Here is a 13433-nt window from a genome sequence, read left to right as displayed (position 1 = left end):
GTACACCGAGAGCCTGGTGTGGGTTAAAGTAGGCATCTGGAAAAAAGAGACCTTGTTCAGGATTTCTTGCTAAGTGGATTCTAGTAGAATAGACCAGTACTAGACCAAGTAGTTTAGAGAAATTATTTTGGAAGCTATTATGGTTTGTTGGTTCTTCCACTAATTCATTGCTGTTTTCCATCTCGGGTGTAAGAAGAGGTTGTATAAATTGTCTGGTTTTGAATTTTCACTGAAAATTACTAAAATCACTTACACAGGCTCTTTGGAGTCCAGCTGCCTGATGAAAAGCAATGTTTGTTAGTAGTTTAGATTGTGAGCTCAGTCGAATAACCATGTAGATGAAATATAATATGGGGTTCAGCAGCAGTGCAAACTTAAACTGCTCCTCTTTAACATCTGTTGTGTTCTTTAATCTGATTTAAAATGCAGCTGCCTAAACTTTAAGATTGGTGGACTGGATTGAGATAAAGTAAACCATTGCCACCCAGTGTTATCTGTCCAACCATGTCCAAATTCTAACTCTGCCAGGCTGCTGCATCATCTTGCTTGTTTTCTAGATACTTGCTTTCGTTATAACATCCATAATGTTTTATAAGACTTCAGAACAAATAGAGCATTGTATGGCTTTCATATTGACAATGTTTTTTAAACATGTGCAGTATAGCTTTTGGTGATGTTGATGCACAGTTCTGTTGCTTTCAATTTCAGAAACCTGTAGGTTTCTCTATTGCAGAATACACTGGTAATATATTTTTTGTGCTAAACATTAGTGAATACCCTTATTCATATTTTATAGCACTGAGAGTAGTATTTTAGAGGTGAGTTGTGTAAAAGCTTGTTTAAACTTAAGTCTCTGGAGGCAGAGTAGAAGTGTTGCTTAGTAATCCAGCATACTGTTCATTCCTTGTACCATTGTAGAGTTATTTTCTCCTGATTTTTAAACACAACTGAGTGTACCAGATGAGGTTGTTTTCAGATCTCTCTTGCACAGATCATAATTTAATATATCTAATTGTTTAACAGTTCAAGGATGTTTTGATATATTTGAAAGAACCTCAAGAATGTCCATTTTTAATCTTTTAAGTGCAATTTAATTTTTTTCCATAGGTCTTCTTGTGTTTTCAGAGAATTGCTGCTGACATACTTGGCATCAAACTAAACAAAGCAGAGTTGGAGCAGTCACAGGTGACTTTTCCACAAATACATGTTTTTTTATTTCCAGGTATTTTATTTAGTGTTAAAAAAAATCATTGGAAATTAGTAAGTGTCCTTTAAAGCACTTCAATATAGGGAGAAAGTTCAAATTGAGAGCAATTTTTTAAAAATAGTGCATAAAATTGGTTTAGAAATTAAATCCTCTCTCTATGTATTCATATGCAGGTAGCATGGAAGATTTTTTTTTTTTACACACTTTAAATACTGTACATTGGTGTCAGATATGGTTTTTATGAAATTTGTTCTTTTTTTCTTTACATATTTAAAAACCAATTTCATTTTAAAACTACACATTTAAGTCATAAAAGGCATAAGCTTCTGTGAGTAGAAGTGTTCTAAATCAACCTTCATTGTAGTAATACAGGAAAAACCAGTATTTTTTCAGTCTGAGAGTTGGGAATTAACCATGTTAAATCCTATGTTTGGTTAATCTCAGATTTTCATCATCTTTGTGTGCCTGTATAATACAGGACCTCAGAAGTGACTCTCTGCCTTGGGTAAGGAATATTGGTTTTGTATGGTCACTATTTCCCATTTTATTCTGATTTGCAAATGATAAATGAATCCTGTTCTGGTTCAGTATACCAATTCTCAGTGGCAGGCAGAGCTGTGGAATTGTGTGTTTGGGTAGCTGTTACGGCTACCTGGCATCTGCAGTTATTTTTCTCACCATACCAGTCCCAAATAATTTCCCCCTAAAGGAGCTGCATGGTTTATGTCCTTGCATTTTGTGTTTTGTTCTTTGAGTTGTGAGTATTATCTTGGGGATTTTCTGTCATTTCCTCTGCAGTGAGAAAGGGCTGAGAGGGAAGAATGTTTCCCAGCAATAGGTGGGAAGGTCATCAAGAAGGTTGTCCACCATTCCCTTACATTGGTTAGCCATGAGTTAGGGATGTGAATGTAGTGATTTCATAGTGAACATGTGGCAGAACCCTGCTGCATGTCATGGTCTGAACTGTAGTAGAGCTTTGTTGCAAGCTCATCCTATGCATTAATTGCTATATGCAGAATGGCTCTATTGAGGGCATTGTTTTAGGACCTTATGAATTTATTGGGAAAAGATATTTTTACTATTTTAAAAAATTAGAACTGTAACTATATTAATTAAAATGTACTTGCTTAACTATCTACTAGAGTTGGAAGTCAGTTTTTGTTAGCGAAAGTTAGATAAAAAATGTGTTAATTGTTCAAATAAGCAACAAGCAAGAGGTTTTCTAGTATAACCCTTTTTCCCTTATCCTTCCCTTTCCCTCCTTCTTCTTAGCTCCTGCTTCTAAAAATAGTTTTCCTGCCTGTAAGACTGTGTGCATAGGTTTAAACCAAAAAAGATTGTATACAAACTTTGTTTCAGAATCCTCAAAAACAAAGATTATACTACTGGATATAATCTTACATGTACATATATGTAGTATAACCTTACTATACAATGATGTTTGAGATTACAATGCACTTATTTTAAATTTACTTATTGAGCTAAAAGTAGTTGCTTCGGTGGTGTAATATCTTGGAACTGCTAGTTACTACCAACATTCAGCAAGTACCACAAGGTAAGTCAGCAAGTTTCTTAAGAAAAAAAGGAAAAAGGCAAAACATTTTTTACCTACAGCTTGGCCTCCTGCTTTTTGAAATATACAATAAATATGTAATTTCTGAAAGTGTTTTGCCATGGTGGTGTTTACAATCTGTGTTGAAGTGGTTAACTAGAAAACTGTATTTCAAACAGTAAAATGATAAAATACACTTACAGTGCATACCTAATGAGGAAGGCTAAGAGGTTCTGAAAAGCTGTAATTTATGGCTAGAGAAATATTGAGCGTGTTCATTCAATGGTTTTTACTACTAAGGCACCATCCATCTGTTGTTCTGAGCTCTATGATTATTTGCATATAAATAATTCAGCACATTAAGAGCTCTTCAGTTTTTCTTTGGTTGTTTAGCTAGAACTGGAACTTCAGTCTTAGCCCTCTCTGTGCTTAGTGATTTTGTAAGTAAGTAAGATAAGTAAGCTTGTAGGTCGTTATGCACATACCTTTGATTAAAAAGAGAATATAATCAATGGAGTTATACAGAAAATTGTAGCTTTCTAGATAAGGTGTCTATTTTTAGGTTAAAGTAAGAACCTTTGTATAGTCCTGACTCAAGAGTGCATAACTTTCTGTGTCAAATTGGTATTTGCTTTAAGTAGGCTTCCTCCTGCCTTAGTATTGTAATTACAGTTTTTAATTTTGTTGAGCAGATCAATGGAACATGCAGTTATGGATCAGAGTAAATATTATGCAAATTGCATTAGTGATAGCTTGTAAATAGTTAATAATGCATAAACTACTCACTGTGGCCCACCCATTACTGTTCATGTGAATCCACGCTACAGTGATTAAAAAAAAAAGAAAAGATAAACAGTAAATGGAGCTGGATAAAAAAGAAACTTCAGTGTTGCCATTCAGGTACTGCACAAGTACGCTGTGCATGTAGAGTAAGAGCAACTGCCTGGCTTTGCAAAGTTCTACTAATTGAGCATAGTTTCAGTCTACTCTGAAGAATCACACAAAGTGAATCACAAATTCTTTGTCACAAGAAGAACATGTACTTCCTTTGAGTGGGCTGTAGGTACTACTGCTTAAGTCAGTGAGAAACCAGTGGGAATTGTATTTGAGTGTGTGTTAGCTGTATCTTAAGGTTCATTATTGTATAGAATACAATATAGTGACTACCCTGGTCACTTCTAAAGATAGAAAAGGAGAATTCTCTACATAAAACTTGAGAAGGAGAACTTCAACCTCAGAGAGATGAATAGAATGACATGTTTTGAGAGAAATTTACGAGTCTGCGGTGGAAAAGCCTAAGTAATGTGTAGGTGCTATGTCCCAGGATCATGGGTCTGGTCTCTTAGCTGGAAGGAGGTGGTGTTACATGATGTCGCCATCACTAGGTTTCTGGTTTACCACAGACTTTATAACAGGTACAGGTTCCTAAGTGTGGTGGTGATGTTTGGATTTTGTTTTTTTTTTTTTCTCCTTGTTTTGTTTTTTCTTTTCACCTGTAAAATGGGCACGGGGCTTCTTTAAATTAAGAAACAGGTATATGAATGTGTTCCCTTAAACTTTTAGCCATTTAATACTCTAGCTGTTGAACTATAAAAGCATACAGAAAAATAGATAGATGTACGCTACATAAATGTTATAAAGAAACAAAAAACTAATCTAATAGTAGGTACGACTCATCCTTGAATCAGTAAGTATGCAAATGTTGACTTGGATTTAATCTTTAAACAAAGAGTAAAATACATTGTAGTTTTTACAAATGTGCACTACTCAGATAATGGATCATACCTTTGAATTTGCTGTATTTTGTGTAATGTGAGTTTTCCTTATTTTGAAAAAGAAGAAGGTTGCTGCTTGAAAGTGTTTGTCAGAGAACATCAGATATCTTTGTTCAGCCTAGGTGGTAAGGAAGGGGAAGATGAAATACTGAGTTTGTGTAAAATGCCAACAGTGACATGCTCTATGTATGGTTTATTATGTATTTCTTCATTATTACCGATTGTCTAATGTAGAGAATGCTCTTTAAAACATATTTCTAGTGTTTTCGATTTTATGCCTGAAGATCATATTTCTTGTGTTTAAGATCAATTATAATTGCCACACTCACTGGGAGGTTCTTAGAAGTGGCTCACAGGTGGTTAGAAATAAATAATAGGAATCTCAAATATGTTACTTATATGAATTTGTGGTGCTTGACTCTTGACTTTAGAGCTTTGATGACTGGCAGAAGCTTTTGTGAAAAGTGGATGGGTGTTCCTGGTCCACTTCGAGTTAACAACGCAACTTCTGTTAATGAACCTCAAGAGCGAGCCTTAAAAATTATTTACCACGCATTTTTAGAAAACAGCTGCACCAGTTTAAGATATTAATGCAACCCAAGCTATTTGTTACTGCCCTTTTGCTGGAATTTATCACTCCCACAGCAGAATCAGAAAATGGAAGGTGATCATGTGCCTTGGCCACATCAGGGTGAAGTAGAGCAGTTTAGCTTAAACTGCTGCTGAAAGTTGTTTTTAAGTGAAGCTGCCAGACTTTGTGCTGAAGCAGATGAGGTGCAAGTATATGTTACATTCCACCAGCTCTCCTTTGGCGGCAGTGATCTCCAGCAGAGGAATAGGACAGACGTTTGGGGGTGGTGAGTTTTTAAACTATCTCAGCTAGAGCTACTAAACCTTGTCTGTTAACACGCTGAGATGACTGTTAATCAAACCTTTATTTGGACAAAACTGTGGTGAAACAAAGAACTAGATTACTCCTTATGCGTGACTGGAAAGTAGAGAATGTTTTTGAAATGGAACAGTTCCAAAGTAAGAAAATTGCAGATTCTGACTTATTTTCAGTCCTCAAAATACTCCTCCTTTTAAATCACAAGGGTCTGATGAAATTTGAGGAAATAGCTCCTTTACTAATCAGATGTTTTTCTTTCTGTATTTTTGACTTTCAACTGTAGTGTAAAAACTGCATGGGGTGCGGCTTTGTTCCTTGGCATTGGCAAGAGCTAGCATTTTTGTAAGTGATGTGTAGTTTTCTATTTAACTAAATGCCAGTTCAGCAAATCAGGATGTGTGTGCCAGGTTTGTACAACAAAATGTTTGGCAGATAAGTTTGGTGGAATTCAGAGCACCTGCACCAAGAAAGGCTCTCCTTATTGAGAGTGGTTTGAACCATGGCAATGATATGCTTAACATAGAAACTGATACAAAGAAACCTAAGTTTTTTAATTACCATGAAGCTAACAGAAGAAATGTTGCAGTGGTTTTTTTTCACTCCTATTTAGGTGAAATTCCTTTAGAAAATCCAAGTCATTTATGATAGTCAGTTTCTTGCTACATTGTGCCTAAGCATGGGTCACTAACCTGCCTGTGTTTACAGGATGGGATTTAGACAAATGTTTTGAGGAACAATTAATTGCCTACTGATTGTGAGACCTTTTTTTTTCTTTCCTCTCAGCTGTAGTCAAAAGATTGGTATGAAGAAACTAGGTCCTGTGAGGTCAGATAACACTGTTTAGTGCTAAACCTCCTACTACCACCTTACATGGGATTTGGCAAGCTTTCCCTTGATAACATCAGTCCAGGAGTTGAGTAAATCATGAGTGGTGTCCACTAGATAAGATAATATGAATGCAATCAATTAAACTCTAGGCAAGTACATCAGCAGCTAATAAATCCAGATCCCTTGCCAGCCAATTCAACTGTTGCTGCTTGTTTGACATTCAGGTTTTATTTACAGAGGTAATCTTTAACATATATACTGTTTATATATTCACATAATCCTGTTAATAGTTTCCTTTAACATAATAGTATTTATTAATGTATTCATACATTTTAACCTTGAAAATATGTTGTGTAAAGCTGAAGTATTTCAGAAAAAATTATTAAACTGGTTTAGCATATTTTTTGTAACTGACCAACCTCCTCTGTTACTTTTTTGTTCTATGAATTATTCTCCCCTTTGCATGAACACTGTACTAGTAGTAAGAAAACTTCCAACAATTTTGTTTGACTTTAGCAGGGAAAAATGAGAGCCTTTTATTTTTGCATTATGTAGAGCAAAGTCAAAGGTTGCAGCACTTGGATGTGAGGTTGTTAATTGATGTCAGTTTTAAAATTATATATTTAGTTATAACGCAGTAGTTGTGTAATGGAAAAGATGCGTGTGTACGTCTAATGCACTTGCTACAGTTGCTGGTAGGAAGTTGAATAATGTAATATTTAAGTACCTTAAAGGAATAGGCCATTGCCACCTTTTCTTTCACTGATTCACTTTTCTTTTTATTCTTTCCCTTCTCTTGCTTTAATACACTTTCATTGCTTGCATGTATGAATATTTCATTTTGGTACTTTGATAGGGCATGTCCTTGAAGGAGCTCGAGAAGTCGCCCTAATGTTGATGATGCTTTCAGCTAGACATGTTGCTCCTTCATTGTCATAAAGCCTGAAAAGAAATGCACTTTTGTTTTGCTTCTGCATAGTCTTCTTATTTCATTCATTCATTCTTTTCAACTACTGATTAATCTCTCCATTTCTCTTTCCTTCTCTTTTTACATTCTTCTCCTTGCCCTCTCTCCATTATGCTGATAACATGCTGATTAACAGCATGTTGTCAGGGCAGAACTAGTGAAATATCCTGAAGAAGATAGTCAACATCACAACACTTCCAACTGCCAGAGCAAAGTCTGCTCAATGCAGTAGTTCAGGTATTGGTGGAAAACTTGGTTGTTTGTTTTACCCAAGCTGCATTGCTTTTACATGAAGTAACAACTGTTACAGTAAGTTCTATCAGAAACTTTGTATTGTAGGTGCTTGTAATACTTAATATACTAATTTGGAACTCTGTACAATTGCATGTTGATTCTAATAACAAGGTATTTCATAGAAATTAAATTCTTCATGCTGCTGTGTTAAGGAGGTCCTTCAGTGCTGTGTATTAAAAATGTTGCATAGCTGCCTCAGGTAGAAATAGACTTATTTGGAAATTGGCATCTCATTTCCTTCTCCTCATATGGGAGAGACCAACAGTCTGATCAAATGCTTTTAAATAGAATGAGTAATACCTGTTGAATCTGTATTAATAAATAAATACGGTATGCAGAGGTTCTTTTTATGTTAATTTAATCTTTAGTCAGTCTGCCTATCAAAGACTTTGAAATATGGTTGTATGTAAAATTTACTTTTGAGTTCTGTCTGTGCATTCTTGTGCAGTGCTTGGAGTGAAGACCGAAAGACAAACTTATGTACAATTTCAAATTACAGTTTAGGCAGTTATTCTTAAAGAATGCATACCATAGACTTTGTAAGCAAGTATTGTTTTATTATTTCCATTCAAAAGAGTTTTCATGGAAGTAAAACTGTATTAATTGCTTTTGCAAAAAAGTCATGATCCATTTGTAGTGTTGTGAAAATCTACCAAGGCACTTCCTTCCTCCTCTTAGGACGGATAAACTGGTATTTAGAATGAGAATTATCACCTAGTAAGACTTCCTGTAAGGTAGTGGAAAAAACCCTAAGTGGTACCTGTTTTGCCTAATATTTCATATACTTTTATAGCAAAATATCTGTTGAATTTTTTGCCAGCATGAAGATTACATTTCCTAATTGTTAACTGTGTTTTCTTTTATGACAGAGGGTGGTGAAAGCAGATATTGTCAACTACAGTCAGGAGCCTGTGACAAGAACCATTAATCCTCCTAGAAGCTCAATGTGTGCAGTGCAGTGACTGTGCTATTCTCTGTTTTGATACCTTTGGCGGTTGTCCTACCTTGACACAGGCTCTGGGTTTACCAGGAACTTTAACAGTGACTGTCGCAACAATGCAGTTAGAGGCTTCACAAATGTGTTACACCACTGTACGCTGAGAAGCAGCAGGCAGGCAGTTTTTATACTGGCTGAAATTCAAACCTGAGACCACACACTTTGAAAAATTAAAGTCTCTATTCTTTTAAATTATATTTAAATAAAACAGTATAACTGTGTTTATATATTTCTTCTGATCTATTTGACTGGAATAAAAATGGATGAAGAAGTCCGGCATTCAAAATACTTTAAAGACATCATCATGGAAGGGTATTTTGCCAAAGCATTTTTAAAATTTTTCCTTTTCTTTCTCCTGTGATCTGAACTAACACTCAGTGAAATGTAACTTGGAAAAGCTATTGCTGGAATAATTTCCAGCACATAATGTATTTTATGTAGGGGTAATTTGGGAAGTATTCCATTAATATATGTACATAGTGCAAAATGTATAAATTGTATCCACTAAGACACAGTGCTTGAAATAAAGCTGTAATTATAAAAACAGTTACTGAAGTCTCCAGTTGTCTCCATGGATGCTAGTGCTTTTGTGTATTTTTATTACCACATCAGCATTATTTCTTGCAGTAGTAGATACGCTCATATGTCTTCATGAATATGGATGAACCTCAGTCGACAGTTTGGGCTGTAAATGTTGAGTGATATATTCCGCATGCATTAGAAACTTGATAGATCAATTAGGATCAGTCATTTTTAATAACTAAATGAATTACCTTTGGCCTGATATTCTTTTCTTTCTAGTTCAGAGTAAATGACAAATAAAAAGCTGTCTGCTCTGTGATCAGTGCATTTCTTCTCTGTTCCTTTGCTAGCAGTCTCTTTTAGATGTTCAGTTCTCTGCTGGCACATCTGAATAGAAAGCTAAGGAGAAAAAAATAGTAAGCCAACTTGATTCCAAACTTAGAAATCTATCTCATGTTTTAAGTCTAGAATGTGTTTTCTTATAAAGTACAACAAAGCATTTCACGATTTAGAGAATTAATGAAGCTGAGTGAAGGAAGCTTATATATCACAAGTGAAAATGGTGAGCTTCTTCATGTAAGTTCTCCTATTAAGCTGTTCAAGCAAGTGCTTAATAGTTGGAACTACTAAACTATTTAATAAAATAGTTGACCTATCAAATTAAAAAAAAAAAGATTGCAGATGGCAAGAATGTGCTTTTTGTTATTATTTTGGTATATTCCAAGTTCATTGGAAAGCTAAGTTCATTTTACACCATGCAAATGCAGCTTGTCACAGTTTTATAGCTGTGTGAGAATGACTTAGTATTGTATCATTCAAATGTGGAATATTCTAAGAAACAAGCTGAGATACTGAGAAATTATTCTACACTAAGGTAGGTGTGAATTTGCAGTAAAATATTCATTCTAGGGTTATAGTTTGTGTTCTTGTTCCTGTTCTGTGGAGCTTGTATCCCATTGCATAGTATTACCTTATGGTTAAACACAACTGAATGGTGAACTGTCTTCCACTACCACCAGATGAGAAGTTCTGTTCAAACAGTTTCTCTGGAGTAGCTGGGAAGTTTACAAGGTTATGCCCTCCAAAGCATGTGGTGTAAGGTTCTTTGAACCATCAGATTTCTCTGTGTGTTTGTGTCCTGAACTCTGCCCAATATGCTCAAATATTCATGAGAACTTCCCTTTCCCTGAGGAGCTGAGCACAGCCTGGCTCAGCTACGTGGCTAGAGCCATCTTTGTCTCATGCATGTGAGCCAGCTTCATAGTTCTGCTTTCCAAGTAATATGTAGCATGATCTTAAAAACCGCAGTGCTTTTCTTTTAAAAACTTCTGTAATCTTACATTTCAGAAGAAAATGCTTTTTCATAACTTGTAACACAAGGCCCATTATTACCCTGAATGATAAAAAAGTTTTGCTTTTATACTTGGGGTAATCTTGCAGTATGAAGCGTGTGATATGTGTCCCAGTCCAAGGTATTTTATGGATGGATTATACATTTGTCTCGTCATGATCTTTTATTCTCATGCCTGTTTCTCTAGCTGTCTGTGACTTGTACATCCTTTTGTGCTTTGTTCACATTGATCTTTGCACCATTTTCTGTGTTAAAGCCATACCTCCTCTGGAGATATTATTGTTTACATTTCCAAGCTGCTCTCATTCTTCCTCTCTAGCATACATGTATATTATTTACGCTAACCCGGAATCTCTTGTCTTCTGTGCCCCCAGCCCCTCCTTTTGCTGCCACTCTTAACCTCCTCAGCTTTTCTGTATTGTATACTGACTTCCATTCTCCCTGCCTTTCCCTGCCCTTCCTGCCCCATTTAGATCCATTACCTGTCCATGTTTTAATCCTTACAAATGAGCTTTGCTCTTTTTGCTCAGCCCTAGGAGACCCACCTTGAGCCTTTGGATTCCAGCTGCAGCCTAAATCCGTGGCTGTGGTAGCTGCCTTTGAAGTGCTGCAGCAGCTGTGGCTGAAGGTTCAGGGGTACCTTTGCCATTGCTACAGCCCAAGTTCCACCAGGCAGAGCAGAAAGGTCAAAGATAATTCTGGAGGATTAAGCAATGCGGAGAGGGGGAGTAGACAGACATGTTGTGCAGGGATGGCAAGGGATCTCTGGGCACTGGAGGGATGGAAACAAATCTAGTGAGAGAGGTGTGTAGGGGGAGGCAGGCTAGACACTAGCCTGTACTCAGTGTCCTTGCCACTGCTAATCCACACAATTCACATCTGGTAGAGTTAAAGCGTGTGCCATATTAATGCACTTTAAAGTTTTTTGGAAGGTGAGAACTGGTTGAAAGTAATTCAGTGAACAATGATGAAGTTAAATAATGCAAGGCTTTCCAAAAGTGAGGCGACATATGCTTAATGTCCATTGACATGGGGAGTGGGCTAGGGCAGGGGGAAGCATGTTTTCTTCTGAAGCTGAGGCCAGATGAGGGGAAGAAACATGCTCAGGCCCTGAGCTTACACAGATCCACACTGGTGAAGTGATCTATCTGCTCAGAGCTGTTGTAACTAATCATTTCAGTAACAGCTCCACAGCTAAAAATTGTTTCTAAGTTCAGCTCCTCGCTAGGGTCAGCCTTGTGTGATGTGGTGGATACCAATACTCACATTGTGTCTGGCTGTGTGTTAGATTACCGGTGCTTTTAAAACATGTATTTGATGTGTTACTAAACTCATGCAACTTCTTATCTTTCGTGGCTCTAAACTTTGGTGGGGTCAAATGGAGTCTCATGAACAGTGGTGTGAAGATATTTTCCCTTACGACCAAATGCTGTGAGCACTAGAGCCTGCCATGAGATCATGATCTTTCTGAATACACGGTTCTTTTGACAGTTTGTAAGAAACCTCTTCCATAAAGTACTATTTGGGTTTCACTGGAACTAAAGGGCTTTTGGATCAGGTGGCTTCAAATGCAGAGATAATTTGCTAGTCAGAGTAGCTGCTGGCAAATGCACCTGATAATGAACCCAGTAGCCCAAATTTTATAATAATTTTTCAATGAAAAATGATAGCAATACTTAAAATTGTCTATTCTTTTGTGGGTTTTTTTTTTGTGATGATGGCAATTTAAATAAGTCAAATCTTATTTTTTCTTTTTACATTAATTTTATGTAAGGAATATAATTGTTTCTTCACAAAAGAATGTTTGTAATCTTTGTTTCATGGTGATCATGACCTTTTCATAGCGTTTCTAATAGAGACTACTGTTTAGAAGGTGTCCCTATTCCATGTGTTGATCTGAAACCAAGGATTTGAGAGACACTGGGAAGAGCAAGTGGGGCTGAAGCCTTATCGCTATGTACCTGTGCTGTACTGGGATCACTGCTCTGGGCTGGCCCAACAGCTTTAACTGGCTGAAAGCAAAATAAAATTCCCCATAACTTGATGTCTTTAACCCCTTCAAAGTAAAACCTGATATATCTAATTAGCACTGTACTGTCCTGTGTGAATTTCGGCATTGACAGAAGACTAAATTACTGTTCCTTAATTAACAATTATATAATGGAGATTTTCTGCAGGAGAATTTTTCCTGTTTTGAATACTTGCGTTCATTTCTGATGGAGCTTAAGGGTTTGTATGAAGGGCCTGATAGGTGCATTTAAAGCTGCACTGGCTTTTATAGAAGTTATAGTTACAAAGCTGACGTGATTAACTACTTTTCCTTCTGGAATTTGAGTATTATTTCCCAAGCAAAGAGGTTATTCCACAGTGTTGTGTTCCTTTCTTTCTTAGTTTAAGTACTACTGCTTAACATACCATCTGATTTCTTTAGGCTGTCTTCATTTAAAACAAACTCATAACCACTTAAAATGTCAAAATAGGTGAATGCTACTGAAAAGAAAAAGCCTGATTTTTTTCCATGTTTATATAAGGGTAATGGCATACATATGAGATTAAAACTCCAGTCCAGATAATTATCCATAGGAAGCAAATACATACTCTGATTTCAGATGCTATGAATAGAATGTGATTAGAATTTAATGCACTACAGTTTTATTTGCAAAATACACAGGTCTTATATAAAACCTCTTTTTATAAAGTACTCTCCAGAAGCCTTGGGGATCCCTGTTTAACTTGCAAATGCCGAAGTTTGATCTTCCCCAAATAGAAGATAGTGAAGCTCCTGAGTTCCATGAACTGATTTCTATTTTCAGCTTCCCATAGAGAGCTGACTGTTCAGCCAATGCAAACTCTTTTTTTCTTTCTACTCCACTTCATCTTCGTTCATTTTGGCACCATTTTGAACTGGAAAACTTCCAGTTAGCTAATTGGCTATTTGCCTTGTTTTATGTGGGGGTGATGTCAAGTGCTGAAATAACCAATTGACTGAAAGCAATCTTGTTTCAAAGGCTGGTCAGAACCAAACCTCAGAAGGTACCAATTTCAGGTTTG

The 13433-nt window shown here is 36.3% G+C and overlaps 1 protein-coding gene across 5 annotated transcripts in view; it reads left to right on the top strand.

The window, feature by feature from the left end:
* Positions 1-9055, top strand: part of RAB28 (RAB28, member RAS oncogene family) — a 61888-nt gene extending 52833 nt beyond the window's left edge. For 3 of the 5 annotated variants that reach the window (XM_062636394.1, XM_062636395.1, XM_062636392.1), the window contains 3 exons: positions 1108-1185; positions 7355-7455; positions 8382-9055. In XM_062636394.1, the coding sequence (XP_062492378.1) occupies positions 1108-1185; positions 7355-7450 (174 nt within the window). In that variant the 3' untranslated portion in view covers positions 7451-7455; positions 8382-9055. The remainder of the gene's footprint in view (positions 1-1107; positions 1186-7354; positions 7456-8381) is intronic. The other 2 variants (XM_062636396.1, XM_062636393.1) reach the window with 1 other exon arrangement.
* The last annotated feature ends 4378 nt before the right edge of the window (positions 9056-13433 follow it).

Source organism: Pezoporus occidentalis, unplaced genomic scaffold (genome assembly GCF_034315485.1).
Source record: "Pezoporus occidentalis ecotype Australia unplaced genomic scaffold, CSIRO_AGI_Poc_V1 ctg48, whole genome shotgun sequence".
In the NCBI taxonomy this organism is placed as follows: domain Eukaryota; kingdom Metazoa; phylum Chordata; class Aves; order Psittaciformes; family Psittacidae; genus Pezoporus; species Pezoporus occidentalis.
Note: the sequence above shows the minus strand (reverse complement) of the source record. Positions and strands in the feature narration are given on the sequence as shown.